Genomic DNA, 23,494 nt, shown 5'->3' with positions numbered 1-23,494 from the left:
TTCCCCTATAGGTGGGTTGGTGGTGTGATGGTGGTGGGTGGGATTAAATAAGGACCTATCACCTTCTAAGCATTCTAATAACTCAAAAATAAAAATGTGAAAGCGTCATAGTTAAAAAAAAATTTAGTACAAAGGAGACTTAGAGACATCTAGAAGCATCATATAATTATATAAAAACTCACTAAGATGATCGAGTGGGATTTATACTTTTCATCTGGTTATCTATCTATCTATCTATCTATCTATCTATCTATCTATCTACCAATTATCTGTCTATCTATCTATCATCTATCTATCTATCTATCATCTATCTACCTATCTGTCAGTCTATTTCCTTAGCTTTTCAATGGATATTCTATTTTAGGGGGTCATTTTTATTGAAGTATAATTTAAATATAAATTCACTAATATTAAGTGTATAATTTAATGCATGACAAATTTGACAAATTCCTGTGACCTACCATCAAAAATCATGATATAAAACATTTCCATAAAATTAATTATTTGTAACTATAATTAATGCTATACAATAGCATTCTCTGTGGTGGCCTGGAAAATACTTAGATGGATAAATATAAAAAGCAATGGTAATACATCACTTCAGTGAGATCTTACAGAATATAGAAGAGTTCTAAAGGGCCTGTGTTGGGATTGGGAAGGATTTTACTGGACAGATTTTAGAGCTGGTATTTACTCCCCCATCTCATTCCCAGATTTTATGGGTTGAGAAAGAATAGACTAAAACATGAGCCTTCAGCAGAAGCACTAGTTGTCATTGCTCATGTGACGAGAAAACTCACATTCCTTTCTTTCTTGTTCAAGATATTATACTCACACAATTGCCTCTTACCATATGAATCCTCCAGAAATAATATTTAAATTAATATTGAAGAGCCCATAACTTTTGACCAAGTGAGATGGTATATAATTTTTATTTTGCATACTGCAAACAACAGGATCCTGCAATGCCAGGTAGACAAATTTAGAGGTTTATATTTGAATGAAATTTGCCAGTCTGCAACTTCCTGTAGCTAACACAACAGCTTCACAGCTGCCCCAAAAGCCCCTTCATGAAAATGAGTTAATTTGAACTAATAGGTCACCAAGGTTGTAAAGTGATAAGAGTTTCCCTGAGTACATTTCTAGTCATTTTTATGACCTAATAACATCTTTAAGTGTCAAGCTGGTTGAAGGAACATATTGAAATGTACTAAGAAAGAGATCTCTGACTAGCATACGATTTTTCACACTGCTATATAATATATTTTTAAAATTCTGATTGTATAGTTTACAAAGCGTCTCTTTAAACTTAAAGATATTGCTATTAATGCTTAAGTAATAATAATCATAACCACTTGTGAATAGCTGGGGTCCCTTTTCAAGGAATTCATAGTATTTTATGTATTTAATTTCTCATTTTCATTATATCTATGGTTGGGAGAGAAGTGGAAGTGATAATATTATACTGAACATTCTAAAAATCATGATTTAATATCTGAATTTAGACCTACCATGGGTCATATGATTTTCCTCCAACTCTGAAATGAACGCAAAGTTAATGCTGGATGTAACACAGTTAGCCTTTACATGTACCCATGTGAGGTTGAAATAATGTGTTCTTTAAGAAGAAAATGGGCAAAAGGAATTAGATGTCTTAGTTAATGTGACAAGTACGTAGTAGAACCAGGGGCATTCTGACTAGAGTGAAATCATATATAGTAACTAAACTATACCAAGCCGTTCTAATAAATCTTACTAGTTTTGCAAAGTTCGAAACAAGTTTTGATTTTTGGACCACTTATCTGAGTTACATAGTAATTTAATCATAATTAGGAAAATCTCCCATAATGAATAGGAACTACAGTTATAATATCTACCATGTGCCAAGCGTTTTATATAATATTATCTTGTTATAAAGTAGTTATTATCATCTCAGGTGTACAAAAGAGGAAAGCACAGAGAAGTTAAATAATGTGTCCTAAATCACCCATCTAGTAAATTACAAAACTAGGATTTAAACCCAATCTCTATCACTCCCAAATTTATGCTCCCTCAACCTCTCAATGACATAACAAACAGGTTCTCTGTAGTATTCTTTACATCAATCCACAGATATTTACTGGGCACCTCCGATGTGCAAGGCACAGTGCTGAATGCTGCAGGTGCTAGAAAGAATGCAACCAAACAGCTTAGGTTAGGATCTATTTAGGGACACAAGCCATTTATGGTAGATTAAATATGACTACAATTTCTTTGCAGCTCCTCCCATCAAGAAGTGGAGTTTATACCTCTATCCCTTGAATCTGAGATTGTTTTGTGACCTGCTTTGATTAATAGAATGTGGCAGAAATGATGCTAGTTAAGTTTCAGAGTCTAGGCTTCAAGAGGATTTGCAGCTTCTACCTTTGCTTGTGTTAAATGCTGCCTTACAATGTCTTCTTAAGAAAGCCAGTATAGCCTCGTGGAGGATGAAGGAACATGTGAAAGTGAATCCAGGCACTCTTGATGACAGCTAGCACCAACTGTCAGACATGTGAAGGAGCTTTCTTAGACTTTCCTGCATGGCTGAATCTCCAGCTAAATGCAACTACATAAGTGAGCTCTAGGGAAACCAGCAGAGAAATTCCCAGCCAACCCACAGACTTGTGAGAAATCCTAAATCATTATTACCAATTGCTAAGGTTTGGGTGGGTTCTTATGCAAGTAGCTCATGGTACAGAACAGCATGTGCCTAGTTTTCAGGTGCATGATCTGTGCTCTGCATACTCTAGAAGCCAGAAAAAGGGGAAATCACTGTGCTGAGGATTTGGACATGAAGGATAAGAGGATGCAGAGAGGAGAAAGGAAGCCCCAGATGCAAGGAATTTTGTGAACCAAGCACGGAGGTGGGAAAGCACATTTACTACTTATTCTTCAAGGAATAATAAACAAATTGGTTGTTCAGGAGCAAAAGTTTCATTTAATTGATTAAATAAAACTGTATTTAATCATTTTATTAAACTAGCTAATAAAAGTTTTAAGAGAATTCAGGGGTTTTAGGAGGCTAGCAGGTGACATTTATTTGTGTGCCTACTATTTATCAGGATTGTGGGAATTTCCAGAAATATAAAGAAGAGTAAGGCATGGGTTTTGTTCTTAGGAAGCACATGGTTTCATAAGGAACACAGTTGCATGCATATATATATAATGTAATTGGTGCAATGATAAAGATAAGGGTTGAGAGGAATAGCATTTCATGAATACTTACTTCATGCCAGACTCTGTGTCGGGCACTTTACATATATTAGTGTGTGTTTCATAATTTTTAAGCAACAATTACCATTTATGTGCTTTATGTGCTTTGCACTGTGCTAAATAATTTACATGTATTATCTCATTAAATCTTTACCATGAGCCACTGACAAAGATTGTTTTAAGCTATTATTGCTAGATTATAGATTGGGAAACTAATAGACAGTATAAAGGACTTGTCCAATGTCATCAGGCTAGTAAGTGACATAGGCTGGATTCCAATCTAAATCTACTGTAACCATGATTTAGTGTATGTAGGGGTAAGGATGAGAGTAGACGTGGAGGTGAGTTGCTGTCTTGAAGGAAGGTGACTAAACACATCATACCGTAGGCAATATCTGAGTCCAGTTTTGAAGAATGAGAGGAAATCAATAAGCAGATAGGCTAAAGGGTATTGTAGTTGGGTAGCAAAGCAAGGCTTGAATGTGTGGACAGCATGTCACAGACATGGAATGTGTGCCGGAATTGTGCAAACAGAAAAACTAGAGAAGCTGGAGGAAGGTGTGGGAGCCAGGTTATAATAAAACTTTTTGAGCCATGCTAAGGAGCTTGGTCTTCGTCCAGGCCATGATCCTTTAGAAGTTTCTTAGCAGTGTACACATGGTGAAAGTGGCATTCTAGGTAATTTAATCCAATGCTGAAAATGGTGGATCAGGAATGGTTGGTAGGTCAGTGTCTGGGCTATTGTAGTTGTACAGAGATTCAGTGATGGGGGTGTGATGAGCTCTCGGTTGGGGTGGGGTTTTAGGCGGCTAGCAGATGACATATATATTCACCTCTTTTTGGCTTTGTTTCAGAGCCTGGCATGGGCTGTTACTTGCCCTGTGGGTGCTGATGGCTATTAGCCACCTGTCCCACTTGTACCAATTCTCAGAGCTCTTTCTCTCTTTTCTTCTTTATTGCCAACTGCCCCCCCTGATATCTGTGTAAAGAGGAGGCTAGCGGGTCTTCCTCATACTTCCCCGTTTACAAAGAAAAAACCAGCATTCTTAAATAATTTAATAGTACATTGTATAGGTCCAATCCTAAGGCCAATAAGAATTTATGAGGAAGGAATATTGAAACATATATTCTTGAAAACTTTTATTTATTTTGTGTTTATAAAGCCTTAATTATAGGGTATTTGTATCACAAAGAAAGAGCTCATCTGGTTTCCTGCCCCTTGTTTTCATTATCACTGGCCTCGGGCAGCAGGAGGTACTATGGAGAGTAAAAAAGATTAAGTGATTTGCTTAAGGCCTTCACATGTATAGGGGTAAAATAAACACTAAAAGACTTGTTTAAGTTCTTTCTTGGGAGAGGGAATTTACCATGAAAACATTAATTTATGCATTTGTAATAGTGCATAAAAATAGATTTTGATGTTTATTAACTTGTTGGTGCAACAACTTAATTTCACTCTAATTTAAAGTTATAGTAAAATTCTGGAAAATTGTACACTACCCTCAGTGTGGCGACCTCTGGGAAGTAGAGGGAGATGGGTGAGAGCAGGGGAGGTTAGTAGACTTCCATTTTTGCTTTATGCTCTTTCATTCTGTTTGAAATTTTGTGATTAAAACAACTAGCTAATAAAAATTAAAAAAAAAAATAGAATTTAGGTCTTAAATCTATATTGTAAATCTCAACTTAAAGAAAAACACTATAATTCCAAATGTCTTAAATTTCTGTTATATGAACTATTTTATGTCCTTTGGAAAACTAACATGGTTGTGGAATTCCAACTTTCTAACAGTTTTTTGAAATTTTACTGTTAAAACTCTCCTGCTTGGCATAAAATTATGCCCATGCTGTCTCTGTGAGGAAGTGATTTCTGTTGCCTAAGTTACAAAATGAAACATTTTTTTTTAACTTCTGGATCTTGGTGTGCTTTTTAAATGCTTTTTGTATTTATGTAGCTAAGTTAGAACAACAGGAACCACTGGGTACAGGTTGATAAGTGTACACTTTGGCTAGAACAGAATCTGCAGAATTTCAGCCCTGTCAGGTGGACTTCCTGTGGCTGTTGTGCTGCAAAACTTGATTATTTTTGCAAGATGTGTGAAAGAATTTACAATCAGGAAATATTTTAAATTTCATGACATTTTAAAAAACGACAGAACCAATAGAACAGCTGAAAAAATAAGCTGTTTGCACAAGGTTCACCTTTATTATTATTTTTTTAAAAAAATTCTGCAATTGTGAAGGAGCAGGTGGTTGGGTGGAGAACATAGAAAGCCTTGGAAATGTGGTTCAGTTCTCTAAACAGGGCAGGACAGTGGTCTAATTAAAGTCAGACAATGGGCCATTTTGAAAGCCTTAGATAAAACATTCATTCAAATGAATGCGAAGGATATAATGTGTACCTCTGTATTCAAACGCTGGCATTCTGAGTTTACAAGGCATTGCCTGCTCAGAAAATGTTTTTTCTTTTTTAATTCTTTCTGGGCTCATGAAGCGGGTTAGTTGGCAACATTAACAAGCAATATGCAAAGCACTGTGCTATGAGAGTGAGCAAAAATGTGTACCAGGGTAGTTACTGATTCCCTTTATCAATAACCTTGCAAACATTACAAATAAGTGGATCCTTCTGCTGGCAATTCAGAAAAAGCAGGAAGGACAAATGAGATGTACTTATTAAAGAAAAAATTATCATTTTCCTAAGAGATTTAATAATCAAACACAAAGATAACAGGTGCTCTAAAAATAAGAAAAATTAAAAATAGTATAAGAGAATTAAACACTATCAAAGCAGGGAGAAATATACTGGGCCATCTGATGACCATTTGCTATGCCCAGGCAAATGTGAAAATCTTAATAAAGCTGGAACACATTGTAGGATGGGTTCATTTTATGGGTATTGAAGAGATGAAAAATAGTTTTTATGGTAAGTCTTAAAAAATCAGAGGAGAGTATGAATATTTCTCATGATAGCAGTGGTACAGACTTTTTTATACTCGTATGTCTTCAGAGATGGCTCTGCCCAAAGCTGACCCTTCTAACCATGGATTCAATATATCATATAAGTACTCTGTTTTCAGATTTGATAATACAATGATGGCTGAAACAGTTGTGATTTTGTTCTTGAATTTATGTATGGATAACTCCCTAAATTTAAGACATAGATAATCAGTTTGTCGTCTTATTTACATTCTGCTTCTTTCTTCTTTTGACCTTTTTTACTGTTTAGCGCCACCATTAGAATACCAAAGAGAAATAGCACAACATATAAATTGTCCAAGTTTTAGCAGAGTTTGGAGGGTGTAGCTTGGTTAAAGTTAAATTTCATTATTAGTAAATTCTTCCAAAAGTCTTTTATATGAAATACTAAAAATTGGCTTAGTACTTAAATATGAAATACTAAAAATTGAAGTCATTGGTGGTCCTCCTTGTCCCATCTTTTCTCATACTTTCATAAGAAGGTAAGAGCATGAGAAACTTACCCTCCCTTTTGCTTAGTGGCCATTATATTTATTAAGAATATACATACTATTCTTTACTGTGTAAACTATGAGAGAATGCCGGACACCATAGAGGTTGGGAGAGCATCTAAGAGGTAGATCACCAGAGATAGTGGGTTGACAGAGTTGGTCAGCTCAATGTTTTATTGGGCTCAGTGATGTAATGGTTTCCGCCTTCTGAAATGGGAGAAGTGGCCTTCTACATCCAGTCCCAGGAGTGAGCCATGGGATACCAGCCTTACAATATATTTCATCAAAAGGCATAGCAGGCGAGTGAGGTTCAGGCAAGAAGAAAAGTTCAGCCTGGAATGGGTTGGGTGAGATGGGCCCGAGAGAGCTCTGGAAAAGCAGCAAAAAGGCTTTTTGCAAGGTCTGTATGGTACATTTTCCTCTTTTACAGAGAAGGCCAGGTGCCATGGAGAGCCTGAGAGACCAGGGGGTCCAGGATTGGTGGGGAATGACAGAGAGGAACTATATTCTGGAAGTAGTTTTGGGACAAAACTAGAGGAAGGTTCTAGAAGGGAATTAAGAACTTCTTGCGTCCAGATCTCTGATCTCTGGTTTCATAGAAAAGAAAGGTTTTGGTTTTGATTTGAGCTGTGCGTGGCATCATCGGAGCAGTCTACAGAATCATTGCAAGGAGACAGACATGAATTGGAGAGGAGCAAAAGTCATGCTTGGGGCCCAACATCATGTATGGAGTATGAAGGGTAGGATGAGCACTGAGCAGAGGACCTGAACAAAGTGGTTGTTCCAAAACCAGTCCTTACTTAGACCAGAAATATAGATTTAAGAAGGTACCACATTGGGTAAAATAAAGACCTTGGAGTCCAAAAAATCTGGGTCCAAATCTAAGCTTCACTGCTTTCTATCTGAGTCTTAGTTTCTGCATCTGAAAAATAGATGAGTACCACCCTCTTAAGGTGGTTGAGCTTCTTGTCGATAAATGAAATGTATTTAAAGTGAATAAATAACATATTTGTAAAGTCCCTACTTAGGAGCCTAGCAGTAAATGACAGCTATTATTATTAAAAATTCTTATTTGTCTCAGAGATTGAGCTGATGGAAGGAGACCCAGGCCTACAAGTCACTTCAACTGTCCCACCCATGCCAATCTTTGACTAGATATTAAATGTAGTGTCACAACATTTGCACGCCATATAATTGTTTTTGTGCTTTATGTGATTTTTCCCTATTTCTCTTGCAAATTCCACCTCAAAACTCTAGTTGAACTAGAGGAGAAGGAATTTATATTTCTAGAAGAAAGAGGGGTTTAGCTTGGCCTTGGAGGTTGGGGATAGGGATGCCAGTGGACGGCACATATTCTGAGTTCGGGTAAAGGTTATCAAATCAGGAAGAGTAAAAGCTGTACCCACTGGGGAGAGAGGGACACATTAAAAGCACTGTGAGTACCAGTCCCCTCCCATCTGCACTCATAAGATTATGCGAACCTTTGTAATTGAGGAAATGTGGGTTTCAAAAAGTAACATTATCTTTTAAGTCAGTAAATTGGTAGCAAATCCTAATCAAAATGTTAAGACTTTTATTTCCCTCTTCCTGACATTTGAAGTTGGAATTTTCATAAAACAGTAGCCCATGATGGGTGAATATAGTACTCCATTTGTTATCTAAGATTGGTTAAGTCTTTGGATGTTTATAACTGCAGAATGAGAGCAGCAGAATTTATCTTAATGAAATGAACCAAGCTGAAGTTCAGCTCTAGCCTTCTTGTCTTACAGAATGGAGGAGGGTCACATCGCTGAGTCAGAATAAAAATAAGATTCCTGTTTGTTTTATTGTTTCCTTCCTCAGAGTGAATCAATTTTTCACATCTACAAAAGTCACCCACGGCCTTTCTAGTGGTTTGACTTATTTATATTATGTTAGAATCTATAGTAATGAAAACAGGAGTATCTAACCTCCAAGGGTGATATTAAGAGCAGGCCACAATCTTGTGGGTATCTACCTTTGTGCAGCATACTTTCACTGTAACGTTTATCAAGTGCTACCATGTTTCAAGTACCATAAAAACCATAAAAGCTGCCATTTGCTGAGCACTTACAACATGCCATGTAACAGCTGTACCAGGGGCTTTATATACATTATCTCATTTCATCTTCATGACAACTCTATGGTTGTATCACTATCCCTCCGTTTACATAAAAGGAAACTTAGGCCCAGAGAAGTGAGACCACTTTCACATGTTAAGTCAGATCCTCAGTCTGTCTAACTCCTAAATATGAGTTTTAACCCTTCTATCATACTGCTACTCTTCCTGGGATGGAGACTCCAAAAGGAATAAATGGAAACAGAAAGACATTAACTAGTTGGGAGAGAGATTAAACAAACAAACAAAACAAAACAAAACAAAATAAAACAAAACAAAAATATGCTAGAGGCTCTGGGAGTAGAGGGGAGTGTCTGGGAGACCTTAGCAGGCAAGATGAACTGAATTTTGGAGGGTCATGTACAAGGCTAGACCTTTCAACCTTCTCTTTCACTTTACCCTGCAGACCAAATTAGACCACCCACTGTATATCACAGAGAGTGCCAGCTCTCCTTCTAGACCACTCCATGTATTCTGTTCAGACTCTATTCCTCCTCACTGCTCACCTGAGTTATTTCCTTCCTTCAAAGCTTAGCTCATAGCTCATCCTCCAAGAAGTCTCCTTCCACCTACCCTCATCCTCTATTGAACTTCCACAGTGTTCACTGATGGCCACTATCACATGTTTGGCACTTGGAGCAAAGCCATCTTTTATTTTTAATGACTTGTTTCCTGTATAATTCCTTCTCCCACAGCTGAACTGTACATTTCTTCAGGTCAGAGAATTTCTTACATCACTTTGAATTCTAATGTTCCTTGCACACAGTCAATATTTAATAGCAATAGCATTGATTGAACATATACCATGTGCCAAGCACTTGACAAATATTAAATTTAACCCTTATGGTTAACTTGCAAGGCAGATATTATTATCTTCCTTTGACAGTAAGCTTAAGTCATTGTATAGTTGGCAAATGGCAGAGCTGGGATTTGAATTCAGGTCATCTGGATCCAGAGCCCAAACTCTTCACTGTGCTATGCTGCCTGTGTCTTAGATGATGAACTGAAGTGTTGTAAGTTCCCAGATGACAGAGTGATTGGAAACATCAGCTCAAAGATGATTCCACTTGAGTATGAGTGAGTTCTCAGAGATTCAGATCTATTTTAAGTCCTAAACAGTGAAATGGGAACACTGAATAAACGAATAACAATAATTAAGAAGATAAAAGAATGGGATAAACTTTTTAAAGTTTGAGTATTAAAACTGAATACTGGAACGGGAGGGACCTAACTCTCTACTTTTGTTGATAAGGATACTGAAGCCCAGAGAGAAGAAAAGAATTGCCTGAAACCACTGATGGCCAGAAGGAGGGGCTCAAACAGATTGAGGAAGTAATTTCTCTTTTGGTGTAGAAGAGCTATCTTGGATACATTTTCCAAAGCTTCAGGGAAATTAAAGAAACGTTGAGTTGCTATAACGTACAGTTTCTAACTGTGTATTCTTTTCTTTTTATATTTCACAAGAAATCCAAATGCAAATCACAGATATGGACATCACAATGTTTACGCTTGGTGGTAATTGAAGTGTGCTTATGATTGGAGCCACAAAACAGCAGCTGGATATATAACTAAACAAACCTCTAACTAGCACTCCTGATAGAAAAGGAGACAGTTATTAGGGATGGAGCTAGGCAATGCACATCTGCTCCACAGTTTGTGTTTACCCACCTCTCAACAAAGATCAAACACTCTTAATTACTCTATGCCATAAAAGCGCTATGTGGCACCCATTTTCATGTTTGTGCCTCCAAAATTTCCCGTCAGTAAGTACTATTGTCATACTTCTTTCTGTGCTTACAATACTTTGCTTCTAAAAATAATTAGGAAACGCTTTAACCAAGATTCCCAGCTGACAATATGGCCTTATCTTATGTGTCCTTGATGTGGAGATTTGAGCAGCTAATTTATAGATGGGGATTTAGGAAAATATGGAAAAAGAAAATAATTGTAAGTAATTGTGATCTGAAAAGCAAACACTTGATGTTGGTATAAAAGAATCATGCCAAGTGGAAATAGTTAAATAATTCAAGAGTAATATAATCCAAATAATTTTCCCACTTGGGATATATCTCCTCAACATTTTCATCAGTTCAGATCTTTCAAAACAACCAGAAATCTTCACCAATTTTTCCTCATGTTTATGAACAATATTAACTCAAAATAACTTTCATAGCTACTTTCTTATTGTTCCTCGCTATAGCTTTTTGATGAATGAGCAGATCAAGATAGCTATCAGCATGTCCATAAACAAAAAAAATAGGTTGCACTAGACCTCTATTTCCAGGCTAATTCTAAATCTCCCCAAACTGCATTGTACCACTCCTCCCCTATTCCACTATGCAATTTTAATGCCAAAATGATTTTCATTTCCTACTCAGCAAGTTTAAAAACTTTTTCCTCTCATGCCAGCTACTGTATATTCAATGATTATAAGTGAATCTTAATGATAGCTTAAGAGAAACTTGATTAGAAAACTCAGTAGCCTGAAAATCGTTCATTGAATTTCAAAGCAAAATGGAAAACTGGTTATTGAAAGCAATAAGTTATTAGGCTTATTGCTTCTTCTTGTAATTCTCATTTTTCCTTTACTATAGATAATTAAGAGTTCATTCAATTTTATGACGTTATTAAAATTTCTCAATGATTAGCTTTTTTGGGGAACTCAATTGAAGTAGTGTAATTGAAAAAAAAGGCAACATAAATCTACATCAAAAGACCAATTATATATTTTTTGGTACTAGAGATTGGAGAATAGCTCATATTTAAATATTCTGGCAGAAAATCTTGTAGCACAGTAAAGAATAATAGAAAAATGTGAGAAAGAAAGAGAAAAGCCATTATTTAAAAACAGATATCCACCATAATAGTGTGAAACCACAGGATTATGACTACAATGTACAGAAGTAGGTTTAAGTTGTCTTTGGTGAAAGTCTTTTTTGATGTGAGGGATTTTTCTCCCTTTGATTCCTACTGCAAAGATGTGAAAAACATTTCATGGCATCAAAAACAGATGTTCTTGTGGTAAAGATGGATCAACACGGCCTGTGCAAACTTATCACACTGTTGCCACAAAAAGCAGAGCAGCAATTTGGACACCAAATAGGCGCTTCCTAAAGGATACTTATTCAGGGAGATTTAGTTTTTATAATATATGTTTTTATGACCTACGGCTGCTTTAACAAATTACCGAAAACTGGGTGACTTAAAAAAACCAAAACTTATTCTTTCATAGTTCTGGATGCCAGAAGATCACATCAGAGTGTTGACAAGGCTGCGCTCCCTATGGGACTCCAAGGGAGAACCCATTCTTTGCCTTTTCCAGATTTTGGTGTCTGCTTGCATTCCCCGACTTGTGGCTGCATGACTCCAACCTCTACTGTAATTACATTGCCTCTTCTGCTTTTGTGTGTTTCCTTCTGTGTGTGTATGTCTCTCTCAAACTCTCTCTTACAAGGATACAGTGATTGCATTTAGGGTCCACTCAGATAATCCAAGATAAGTATGTCCTTTCAAGATCCTTAACTTAATCACATATTTTGCCACATAAGGCAATATTCACAGGGTCCATGGATTTGACATGGGATATTTGGGGGTCTATTTTTTGGCCTAGCACAATATATATGGTAGAATTGCATGGTAGGGTCTCCAGTCTTCTCAAGTCAGCCTTTGACTGGTTATTCTCTATGTTGTCAGTAGCAAATTTTGAATATGCCTAAGGATGGATTGCCTATCTGAAATGATCTAAGATATCCAAGTCACTGTCACTTAGTATATTGGAAAGAAAAATAGGTAGCTTCAGTATCACCCATGCAATTAGAGCCCCCAAATGCCTGCCAGTAATGTGACTTTTCATGATTCTTGTTCACTGGGTTGCATTTGCAACAGGAACAGTAATAGGTCATAGAAAATGGATGGTTAGTGAATACAATATCTTTCTTGGGATATACGGATATTCTAGAATAGTGGTTGAGAAGATGAAACATGAGCGGGTAGACAGTAAAGTCAATTCATAGAAATACCTAATGTTCAAATAACCACACTTCAAGTTTATATGCATTTAATTACCCGAATTTAAAAGGTCATTGAAGTGAGGATGAGAGTAAGACACCAGTGTTGAGATGTTCCTACAGCCTATGCACTTGATGCCTGAGAATAAATGCCATAGTTAGAGCTGGTTTGCACCTTTCTAGTCCTAGGAGTTCTTTCTACATAATATATTTTCTGTTTTGATTTTCTTTGTTTGCATGTGCTATGGTCTGAATGTTTGTGTTCTCCCCAAATTTATATGCTGAAATTCTAATGCCTAATAAGATGGTATTAGGAGGTGGGGCCTTTGGGAGGTGATTAGGTCATGAAGGCAGAGCCTTCATAAGTAAGATTAGTGCCTTAATAAAAGAGATGCCAGAGAGCTCCCTGGGCCCTTTCACCATGTGAGGATACAGCGAGAAATCTGCAACCCGGATGGGGACCTTTGCCAGAGTGCGACCATGCTGGCACCCTGGTCTCAGACTTCCAGCCTCCAGGACCGTGAAAAACGTTTGCTGTTTATAAGCTACCCGGTTTGTGGTATTTTGTAATAGCAGCTCAAAGGGATGAAGAGAGGATGAATGAGAGATTTTTCTACTCTCTTCCATATTTATCTCCCCCTTTAAAAGGAATATGGAATTAGAAGTCAGAAAATCTGCCACTTGCTAACGGCGCAGCTTGAAAACAATTGCTTCTGTTGTCAACTTTTTAATCGGTAGAATGAGAAACCATGTAAATATCGATCTCACAGGATTAGTGTGTCTATCAAATGAAATAACACACAAGGAATTGTACTTTAAACTGTCCTTATGTAGATAGTATTACAATCTTTAAATAACATGGCCATGTTGCGTGGTTTTTTGTCTTTAGCATTCAGTATAGTGCTTGGCTATATAGTCTTGTGTTTTTTAAATGTGTATTTTTTCTTTCTACCAGGTAATTTGGCATAGACTATGTACTACACATTTCTTGTAGTCACTTACATGATAATACTTTCACTGTCACTGGGCCAATGGCAATAGTTCGACAAATTCTTATCTGGGCAGAGATAGGAACCTTGGCTGTGGTGTGAGAGACTTGGATGCTTGCTCTTTGCTCGATGGTAAAGTTCTCAAACTATAAGGTGTAAAGAGTCACCCAAAGGAGCTTGTTAACAATGCCCATTTCTTGGCTCCAGCCCAATAACTTTGTTAGTAGACAAGACAGGGACCAGGAATCTGCATTTAAAAATTAAATCAAATAATATGGCTTGTTATTATGTTTATATTGTTATATCTCAAAAAAAGAAAAAAGAAAATGCACTATCAAAAAAGAAAAAAGAAAATGCACTATTTGGCAGTCACAGATCTTGAACAAGAAGTCATGTTAGGTAATTTTTTAAAGAAAAATATGTTCATATCCACCATTTGGATATATGCCTTCTTGTCTTTTTATGTAACTCTGTCAGGTATAGGGCCTTATCGTTCATTTATTGGCATTGATCACAATGCCAAGGAGAGAGTTATAACCTTACTCACACAGGGCAGATACAATGTCCGCTCCTTGACTACGCTGGTATCCTCATTGTCACTCTTGTCTTCCCAGCTGCTAATTTGTCTGGAATTTTCATCAAGTTTCACAAGTTTAGCTGCAGTTGTGGCTAAGCAATCCACATTGCTTCCATGAAGCTGTGGTTCATTTAGAGTAGACTCTGAACTCTCTCTCCACCCCCACCCCCTGATTGGTATGGATATTTTTAATACACACAAATGGTTCTGAGCAAGCGCTATGAGAAACACTGCGCTAGGAGCAGACAAAGAGCCCATTATTTAGATTTCTCTTTATCAACTAAGCTCCATTTGTAGAACTAGAAGAGAGGAGATGGCTTAAAAGAAAGGGAGGCATAAAATGTGCAGCAAAAGGTATTCTTGGATGGGAGGAAATCTAATCTTGGATCGATCCCTTAAAACATGTCCCAGAAGTTTGATTTTGGAGCAGTGTTGAATGAACATGGTGCCAACATTCTGGGCAGACACACTGGAAGAACCAGTATCTGCTGTGCACCAGCCCTGTGCTAGGTGCTGTACATGGTTGCTTCATATACTCCTGGTCACCTGCTCTCATGCACTCAGCCCCAGCCATGCCTGACAGATGCCAGACATTCCTGTTGTTATAGTTTACCTAATAGAATAAGGATTATATACCCATGTTGATAGCCAACTGCTATTTCCATTCTAGGATCATTTTTTGAAGAACTGGGTACAGCAACGTAAACATTTTAAGCACAGAGTGGTGTTATTTATTCATGAAGACACAATGGCAGATAGAAATTTTAGACTTAAGATGTCTACTAGGATTTTAAAATCTGACTTTGTGTTTTACAGAGAGGATTTTTCTAAGTTATCTTATAAGGTTTAAAATAACATGTGGACGAAAATCAGCATTATTTTCACCAGCTTAGCTTTTGTTAATTTATGACTGAGGGAAATGAAAAAGTCAGGACACGTTTTTCTTTCATTGCTACCAGCCGAAATAGCCAATAAGTTCATAGAGCTGTTGGAATGCTTGCTCACAGTTTGACAGATGTGCCATAGTGTTAATAGTAATTATATTGTTTGTGCCAGTCGAAGGAGGGCTTTGCAATTGAGAATATCAGACTCAGGATGAGAGTTTGATGTGTAAAGGGAAAAGAGAGATAACTAATCTTAACAGAGGACTTAAACCCCCAAACACTTCAGAATGTATTAAATTGAGACTTACATTAAATCTTGAGTTACTTGTCTGCCTGGATCGTTTTTCTGCCAGTAGATCTTTAACTGTGTGCTTCACTCTCACGCCTTGATACACCCGTTTGCTGTAGTCTCCTGGGACTTAAGCAAATGGAATAGTAACAATCAAATGTGGATGGAGTAATTAGGTTAACCTCTGGAAGGATATATTCAGGGCCGATAATTGTAATGCTATTTTTTTGTTAGAACGAGAGACTCAAATTTGAAATGGCTTCAATAGAGATCATTTAGTCCTATCTCCTGGGCCTTGATAGAAACTCATCCAAGCTCTGCATAGGTGAAACACTATTCCACCTTCTACAAAACAAAATTTCAAAGTGTCCTCTTTTTTGTACTCTGGTTTGCCAAGGTTTATTCTAGTTATTTTTAAAATTTATGCTTTAATTGCAAGAGCAGGGATTGGGTACAATTGGAAATAATGCTTCCTACTACATGGTGGAAAAGTTAGATTTGCATGAATCAGGTTACAGAGTGACACTATTCCTGCTACATCATATTTCTACTGGATGTAGGTGGGCAGGTCACTGGACTGTTTTAAAAACATTATGTTCCTAAGAAGAAAGTCACTTGTCTCTGTTTACTGTACCAATTTATATATTTCTTATTTTTGAAAACACAGTGATTCAACATGAGGAGCTGCTGCTTTGAAACTAGGCCAAGGATAAGGGAAGAGTCATTTATTCATTTAACAAATACTTATTAAGCACTTACCATTTGTACTTATTGAACATATAATAGTATAAGTTATAGTACAAATACTTATTAAGCACTTACCATTTGTACTTATTGAACATATAATAGTACAAGTTATGTGTATTATCTTATTTGATCCGTTTTACAGATGAAGAAACTGATGTCTGGGGCTACGTTATTTGCCAAGGTCTCAAAGCAGACTTAATAGCTGGAATGCCGACTTGGGTCAAATTATAGCCCTAACGACCAGAAAAAAACTTGCTCTTTTTATCTTGAGGAAATTACAGAGAGAGAACAGACTACAGAGAAAAATATTCCCCTAAAGTTCTGAAATTGGCGACATTGCTTCTTGGGTAATGACTTCCTTGTCATTGGGGCTGGTCAAAGACAGGAGAACCTTCTGTTTAGATTATTATAGAAAGGATTAAGCACTGAATTAGTAGTTGAACTAGAGGAAGTATAAGGTACTTTCTAACTCTGAAATTGTCGTTCTGTAGAAGGGTGGATGGTTTCAATTCATTGAGGTGTTGCTGGCTTACCAGCATTTTCAGCTGGCACAGCATTCAGCATCAGTGTGTATGGCAGAACATACTAGTGTATGTGTATTAGGTATATAACCAAAAATATTCTCTAATCTGGTTGAATTTGTAGATGGTCTAAGATATATTTGATTTATGAGTCAAATCTCATTACAAACAGAATGAAAAAAAAATAAAGGAAGAAACCAAACCCAAACCACAGAGTGGTGCAGTGGATACAAAAGGCTGCTGGGCTAGGAGTCGGTACTATACAATGCATATTAGTCACTGATTTGGGAAAACCACCATCTCTCAGCTCCATGTTCTTCATCTGTAAAATGGGTATAATAACCACTCCATAGTTGACTTCAGAGTTTTATAAGATATGTATATGAAAATGCTTTGGAAACTACCAAGTTTTATACAAAAGGCCTGTACTAAATGAAGGAGAACAAATCTAGGTTCCAAGACAACATATTATTTAATTCAAATAAAGCCACACACAGCCTGATTTCAGCAAAATAAAGTTATTTGAGTGGTCCGTTAGGTCTAATTTTGATAGGACGTGGTCTATTTATCTTTTAATTAAAGAGCCTTGAAGTACTTCTTTCCAATCAACCTTAAATTTAAAGCTTAATGATATTATATTATTTCAAAGGATTCTAAGTGTTGCTCCTAGAATTGTGTGTAACGTCTTATCTTTTAGAAAAGCCTAAGTCAATATTTATTCATCGGTTATTTATTGAGTGCTTTCTGTATTAGGCATTGTGTCAGAACTACGATACAGAAAAACATGCTACCAGGTGAAGAGAAATACTTAAAAAATAATTATAATGCAAATGTGCTACGTATAAGAGAAATATGCCTAGATATTCAGAAAAACACAGAATGTGTCAATTCCTTGTTGGGGGAGAGGGAGTTAAGGAAGGCAAGGTGACACTGAGGTAAGGGGTGTGTGGTATAGGCAAAATGGGCAGGAATGTTCAGGCATAGAGGACAGCATGGGCAAGGGCCTGGAGGCAAGAACAGAAAGAAGTGTGTGAGGGAAGATGTGGCAGGAAGTGAGCCTGGGGAAGTGAAATGAGTAGGGCTCAGTCATGAAGTTTCTTGGGTGCAAAGGAGTTTGGACTTCATCCTATCTGCACTGAGCCGTTGCAGGCTTTTAAGCATGGGAGTGATGTAGTTAAATTTGAGTTTTAGGTAGAATTTTCTGGCAGCTGTGTGAAAGGTGGCCTTAAAAACCACAGGGAGATCAGGCAGGAAAATTCTATAATAATTCAGGCAAGAGGTAATGGGTCTGAGTAGTGGTGCATAGGAGGGCAAGGAGCAGACAGATTTGGAAATTATTTAGATGTGGGAGGGAAAGGAGAGGGAAGATTCAAGGGTGATTTTCGATTTTCCACCATGGAGTGGGTTTGGGACAGCAGGTCCAGAGCCATCATGTGGATGGTAATGAAATCTCTTGGGGAGTGTTTGAAAGATAGAGTCACATGATGGCACACAGAAACAATATGTGTCTGGCACAGGCTACTCCCAAGGGCTGAGAGGATCAATATCTTGGGAACTCTTACAACGCTGATTCCTGACACACTAGTTGGGAAGCTCTGGACTAAATGGTTAAGATGGAAGCCTGGAGAACATCCTCATTTGAAGGGTTGTCAGAGGAGCAGAGAACTCCCTATAAAGAAGAAATGATTGGAGAAGAACCAGGAAGAACCAGGGGAATAAGACATCACAGAATAAAGAGGTAGAGATTTCAAGAAAGGAAAATATGAGATGCAGCAGAATGATCCAGGGAGATAAAGACGGCAAAGCATCCATTACTTTCAATTCAGTGGTTGGAGTGTTGGGCCTTAGCAATGGCAATTTGGGAAGGGTGGGGTAGCTAGAAGCTTGTTTCATGGTTCCTCTGATCTCATTTCCTAATACTCTCTCCCTTACAGATAATAAAGTTAAGGGAAGAGGTGGAGACAGGGAGAGAAACTACTTCTTGAAGTTTGAATGAGAAAGGGAAGCAAGAAATTGGATGATAATTGGAGAGAATGACAAGATCAAGGAGAGGTTTGCTTATGTTTTTATATCTATATATTTATGGGTAGAAGAGATTTAAGGATATTTAAACAGGACAGAGAAATGGACTAAAGATTTAGGACTGAAGGAGAAAATGATGGAAAGATGTCTTGAAACGGAAGCAAGAAATTAGGGTCAAAGGCACAAGTTTGCTCTCCACCTCTGAGACTAGATTAAAGAAGTGCGGGGGAGGGGTGGCCCCGGCAGGTATACTCAGTGACTAAGACACTTTCAGGGCCCCTAGAAACAGTGTGGTTTAGGAGAACACCTCAAGTGCGTAATGTCAGAACAAGGCAGGGTTCAAAGCCACACAGATAAGTCAGAGTGAGAGTATACACCAGTGATCCTCTGGACCAGCAGTAACTATCAGCTAGAAACTTCTACATGCAGATTCTCAGGCCCTACTCCAGATGTACTGACTCAGAAACTTTAGGAGTGGGCGCCCAGCAATCCATGTTTTAATAAGCCCTCTGGGTGATATTGATGTTCTCTGAAGTTTGAGAACCACAGGTATTCGTAAGAGTAAGGACTTTATAAGGTTCCTGTGGAGGTGGGGGCCAACTCTACCCAGGCATCCGTGGCTAAGCAAAGAGGGGAGCATCTGATTGATTGATGGCAGATGTGGACTTAGGTATGACAATGAGTTGAAGAGGTCCAGGCTGGATCCTTTGTGTGTTGGCAGACAGTCTTGGCTTCACTTTTTTCCGAAGGGCTTTTTAATTGATGGTTTCAATCTGAATATCTATTTATGCTTTATGTGTATGTCAAAAAGCCTAGAGGAAATACACCTATTCAAAATAAGTTTAACAAATAACTACATTGTAATAAATAGAGAGATAAAGTTTATGAGATGGCAGATAACCAGATCAACACTTCTGAAGTTTTGTCATAAAACAATCAGTCTATGTACTAATTGGCACCGACTTAGTGCAAAGTATAGGGCTATATGCCACACGGGATGCAAAATAAGTTTAGAACATCTAACAGATGTCCTCAAAGAGATTTTATTTATTGAGAAAAAGAAGACATTCATATGTGAAAAGGGATGAGAAGGAAAGCATACCCTTTGGATTGTTGATGAACATTTTGTGGGAAAGGATGAGACTTAGGTTGGACTTAGAAAGATATGGATGGGTTGAGAGGAGGGAGAAAGGCATGGTGTGAGCAAAAGCAGAGGCAGGAAGGAGCAAGGCAAGTATAGAAAGGGTAAGGAACTAGTGTAATTGTGGTGGCTTAATCAAATAAAATATTCTATGACTAGGACAGGATCTTTGACCAGTTAGAAGTGTACATTTAAGAAATATCTTTAAAACTATGGTAATTAAAGCTATGAAAATAAAGTTCTCCAAGGAATACTTTATAGTAAAAGACTAGAAATCTCAGCACCGAGACTCAGGGAAAGGCTACAGTTCTGATGATCAGGGGAGGCTGGGTGGGGAGGGTGGGAGGGGAGGTTAGAAATGCAGGTATGTGATGTACCAGGGTGGCAGCATCAGGGCGATGAAGGAAAGAGGGGGTATAGAGAAAGAGGAATAACCAGTAGTGCCAAGTATCTGGCACCTAGTAGGTGCTCATTAAATATTTGTGGAGCAAATAAATGCCTTAGAGAAATTGAGAAAAATGAAGACCCAGAAAGACCATAGGGTTTGGAAAGGTGAAGACCTTTTTCAGAACATAGGAGAGCAGTTTCATAACAGTGGAGATGAAATCTTTTCTCTGGGGGTGAGTAAACAGGGGCAGTGAGGATAAAGCATGCTCTGAAGCAGTGATACAAGAAAGCAAATACCAACATTTTACATGGCATCTAATGTGAATTAAAATAAATTTTAACTAAGCAGTGGAAACTAGTACAAATTCTTTAATCTTCTGGAATATTCGTGTTTTTGAGAATTCTGAAAGTGCCTTTACCTACTCTGCCTTTCTTTTTTGGAGAGAGGACTGATATTTAGAGTTTTAAAACGTTACAAGTATTCCTACTCCCCAACATTGTTTTCCATGTGCATTGTGTCTATTTAAAGACTCCACACCTGCATAAACCAGGAGCCGCTTAAGAGTTTTTATTCAAATACTCTCGATACAAACTTGCATTCAGATCAGTTGTTGAGAAAACAAAGACTTGTGTTTCCTGAGAGAAAGCGCAAGCAAATTTATTAGTAAGAATCAATTTGTCCTTCAGAATTTTGGGGTAAAATGTCCTGTAGTATTGAGGTTATGTATATACAACAAACTGTCCCAGTTTGTCTTCTCCTTATTCCTATTTGCTTTGCTGAAGAATTTGGCCCATAGTAAACTTAATGGTGCTGTTGTTTTACTATCGTTTTTGAAAATTAACATTTTCTGTATCAAATCAAACTCTATATTCTGAAACTGAATACTCAAAATGTAAGTGATTCCTAAACTGTTTTTAGTTGTTAAATATCAAATACACTTACTATTTTTGATGATATTCTCTGGAATACAATTTTTGCTTTTAAATTCTGTAGAGTCTCTAAGCAGGTTCTTGTAACATAGGTAAAGGAATAAAGAGATAGTTCAAAACAAACAAAGGATAAAAAAACCAATTCATATTTTGAATTACATCATTAGATAATGGCAGAATTAAGATAATAGATGATGTATCTCTGAATTGTAGACCCTGAAGGTACAGAATATAGGCACACTATCACTCAAGACTGGGCAGAATAAAAATCCTGAATGATGGCGTCCTGGTGGACAGCGTTCACATTGATTCTATTTCTCTGCCTGTCAGGGAAGTACCAAGAATGAGGTCTGGACAGTCCAATGGCAATAGAGTGTGTTGGTGCACCATCTGGCTTAGTTACCGGCCTGGTACTGTGGGTGCCCTTCTCCTCAAGCCACTAACCCAGCTCAGCCTGCCTTGCCGAGGATCAGAGACCCGTCACCGCGGAAGGCAGATACTCACTGAGGAATAAATAGCGCTAGGTCTACACTCACTAGAGACTCAGCATTTGTGGCTTCACTTCTGATCTGGGGAAAGGACAGCATTTTAGTTTTATTTTGGGAAACCTCCAAAGGAATACAAGGAAAGGCACGTTCAGCAACTAATCTTGAAATGTGCAAAATATTAATTATTAATTAATTATTACGAAAGCTTAAACTGTAATAAAGACTGAAACTTTTAAAGAAGCGAAGCCAAATTAGTTAACCTGTTGGGATTTTGTAGAAGTGTGGTTTGCTTACACAGCAGGTATCCACAAGCCCCTCCCAATAGCCACCCCTCTCTCCCACCTTTTAAGCCTTATAGCAGGATCCAAAAACTTAGAATTTCTGTCAATAACCAATTCGATGCTGCAGAACACAGATGCTTTTATGGCTCTTGCTGGTTTCTTAATTTTTGAGATCAGACTTTGAGGAGCTGGGGTGTTTTAAAAAATATTAATTTTTCTTTCTAGGTACTTTACAACTCATTTTTGAAACATTTCTTGTCATTATTTATTAACATTTTAAATGCCAACTTTTAAATCTCAAATTTGTTCCTAAACAAATTCTATGTTGACACTAACATATGTACCTTCAGAGTGAACAAACTGAGAAAGATCTATATATAGTTTGAATTCATGAAGTAATGGCCCAGGCTCTTCTTTACCTTGTGTATGTGGAAAGTCCTTCATCTTTAGCCTAAGAGCCTAAAGCAGGATGCATAAATATAAGATATTCAGGTTGTATGTAAATGTGAATTCTTCTCCTGCACTTTTCTTATAATTGCAGGTTAACCGACAGTTGTTACATTTAACATCAAATTTCACTATACTGGAAAAGAACATTTTAATATTCAGGTCCTCATTTGGGTTGATCTTTCAGAATAAATATCTACATAAACACTGTGCAGCAAAGCAAATCTAACAATTAGTAATTAAATGTGACTAGAATTATAAAAATGTTACCAAGAGTTCTAAAGTGTTGGTTTCTGGTCAATGTTGTTATATTTTCATATGTTCTAGTCAGAGTTAAGGATATGTCTTCTTGTCCTTTGCTTCATGTTATGACTTTATGATGTCAAAAAAAATATTATGATTATTAAAGGGTTTTTTTTTTTAAATTTTAATAATTGACATTGACTCACCACTTTCCATTCTGAAGGGTTCTGGTGAATTTCCTTCTTAATAGTGAATGGCGTATCCTCCTTGATAAGGGATCCTGGTCTCCTGGAAAGGTCAGCCTGATGCCGATGGGAAGTCTTCTGTACATGGTAGTGATGCTTCTAAAATGACTTGCTTTAGATTTGATTAAATGCAAATCCTTCAGTGTCCGTTTCTCTACAATTTGCATCCCTGATGTAGATTATATATGAAGCTACTTTTTCCTCCCCAAGAAGATTTTTATTCAGTAACAATGAGTTTCCATTAGGAACAAACTCTTAAAAGTTTATTATGGAAACAAAGAATCCATTATCGGTTTATGAATAACAGGGGCATTTTCTGTTCCTTTAATGTAGAGGTAGGTTTTAAAAAATAGTACATATGAAAAAGTCTGTATTTCCCACTAGGAAATATAGGTGCTATGCCTGTAATACTTAGATTATGGGTACGTGATTTTTAACAACTAAGCATCTTTCAGATATAG

At 37.3% G+C, this 23,494-nt stretch overlaps 1 protein-coding gene across 1 annotated transcript in view; it reads right to left on the bottom strand.

Annotated features, from left to right (window-relative positions):
- Positions 1–23,004, bottom strand: part of POU2AF2 (POU class 2 homeobox associating factor 2) — a 32,436-nt gene extending 9,432 nt beyond the window's left edge. The window contains exons 1-2 of the mRNA XM_039887867.1: positions 22,995–23,004; positions 15,601–15,710 (exon numbers count right to left, since the gene is read on the bottom strand). Of these exons, the coding sequence (XP_039743801.1) occupies positions 15,601–15,710; positions 22,995–23,004 (120 nt within the window). The remainder of the gene's footprint in view (positions 1–15,600; positions 15,711–22,994) is intronic.
- Between the last annotated feature and the right edge of the window lie 490 nt (positions 23,005–23,494).

This window comes from Pteropus medius, unplaced genomic scaffold, assembly GCF_902729225.1.
Source record: "Pteropus medius unplaced genomic scaffold, Ma_sr-lr_union100, whole genome shotgun sequence".
Classification (NCBI taxonomy): domain Eukaryota; kingdom Metazoa; phylum Chordata; class Mammalia; order Chiroptera; family Pteropodidae; genus Pteropus; species Pteropus medius.
Note: the sequence above shows the minus strand (reverse complement) of the source record. Positions and strands in the feature narration are given on the sequence as shown.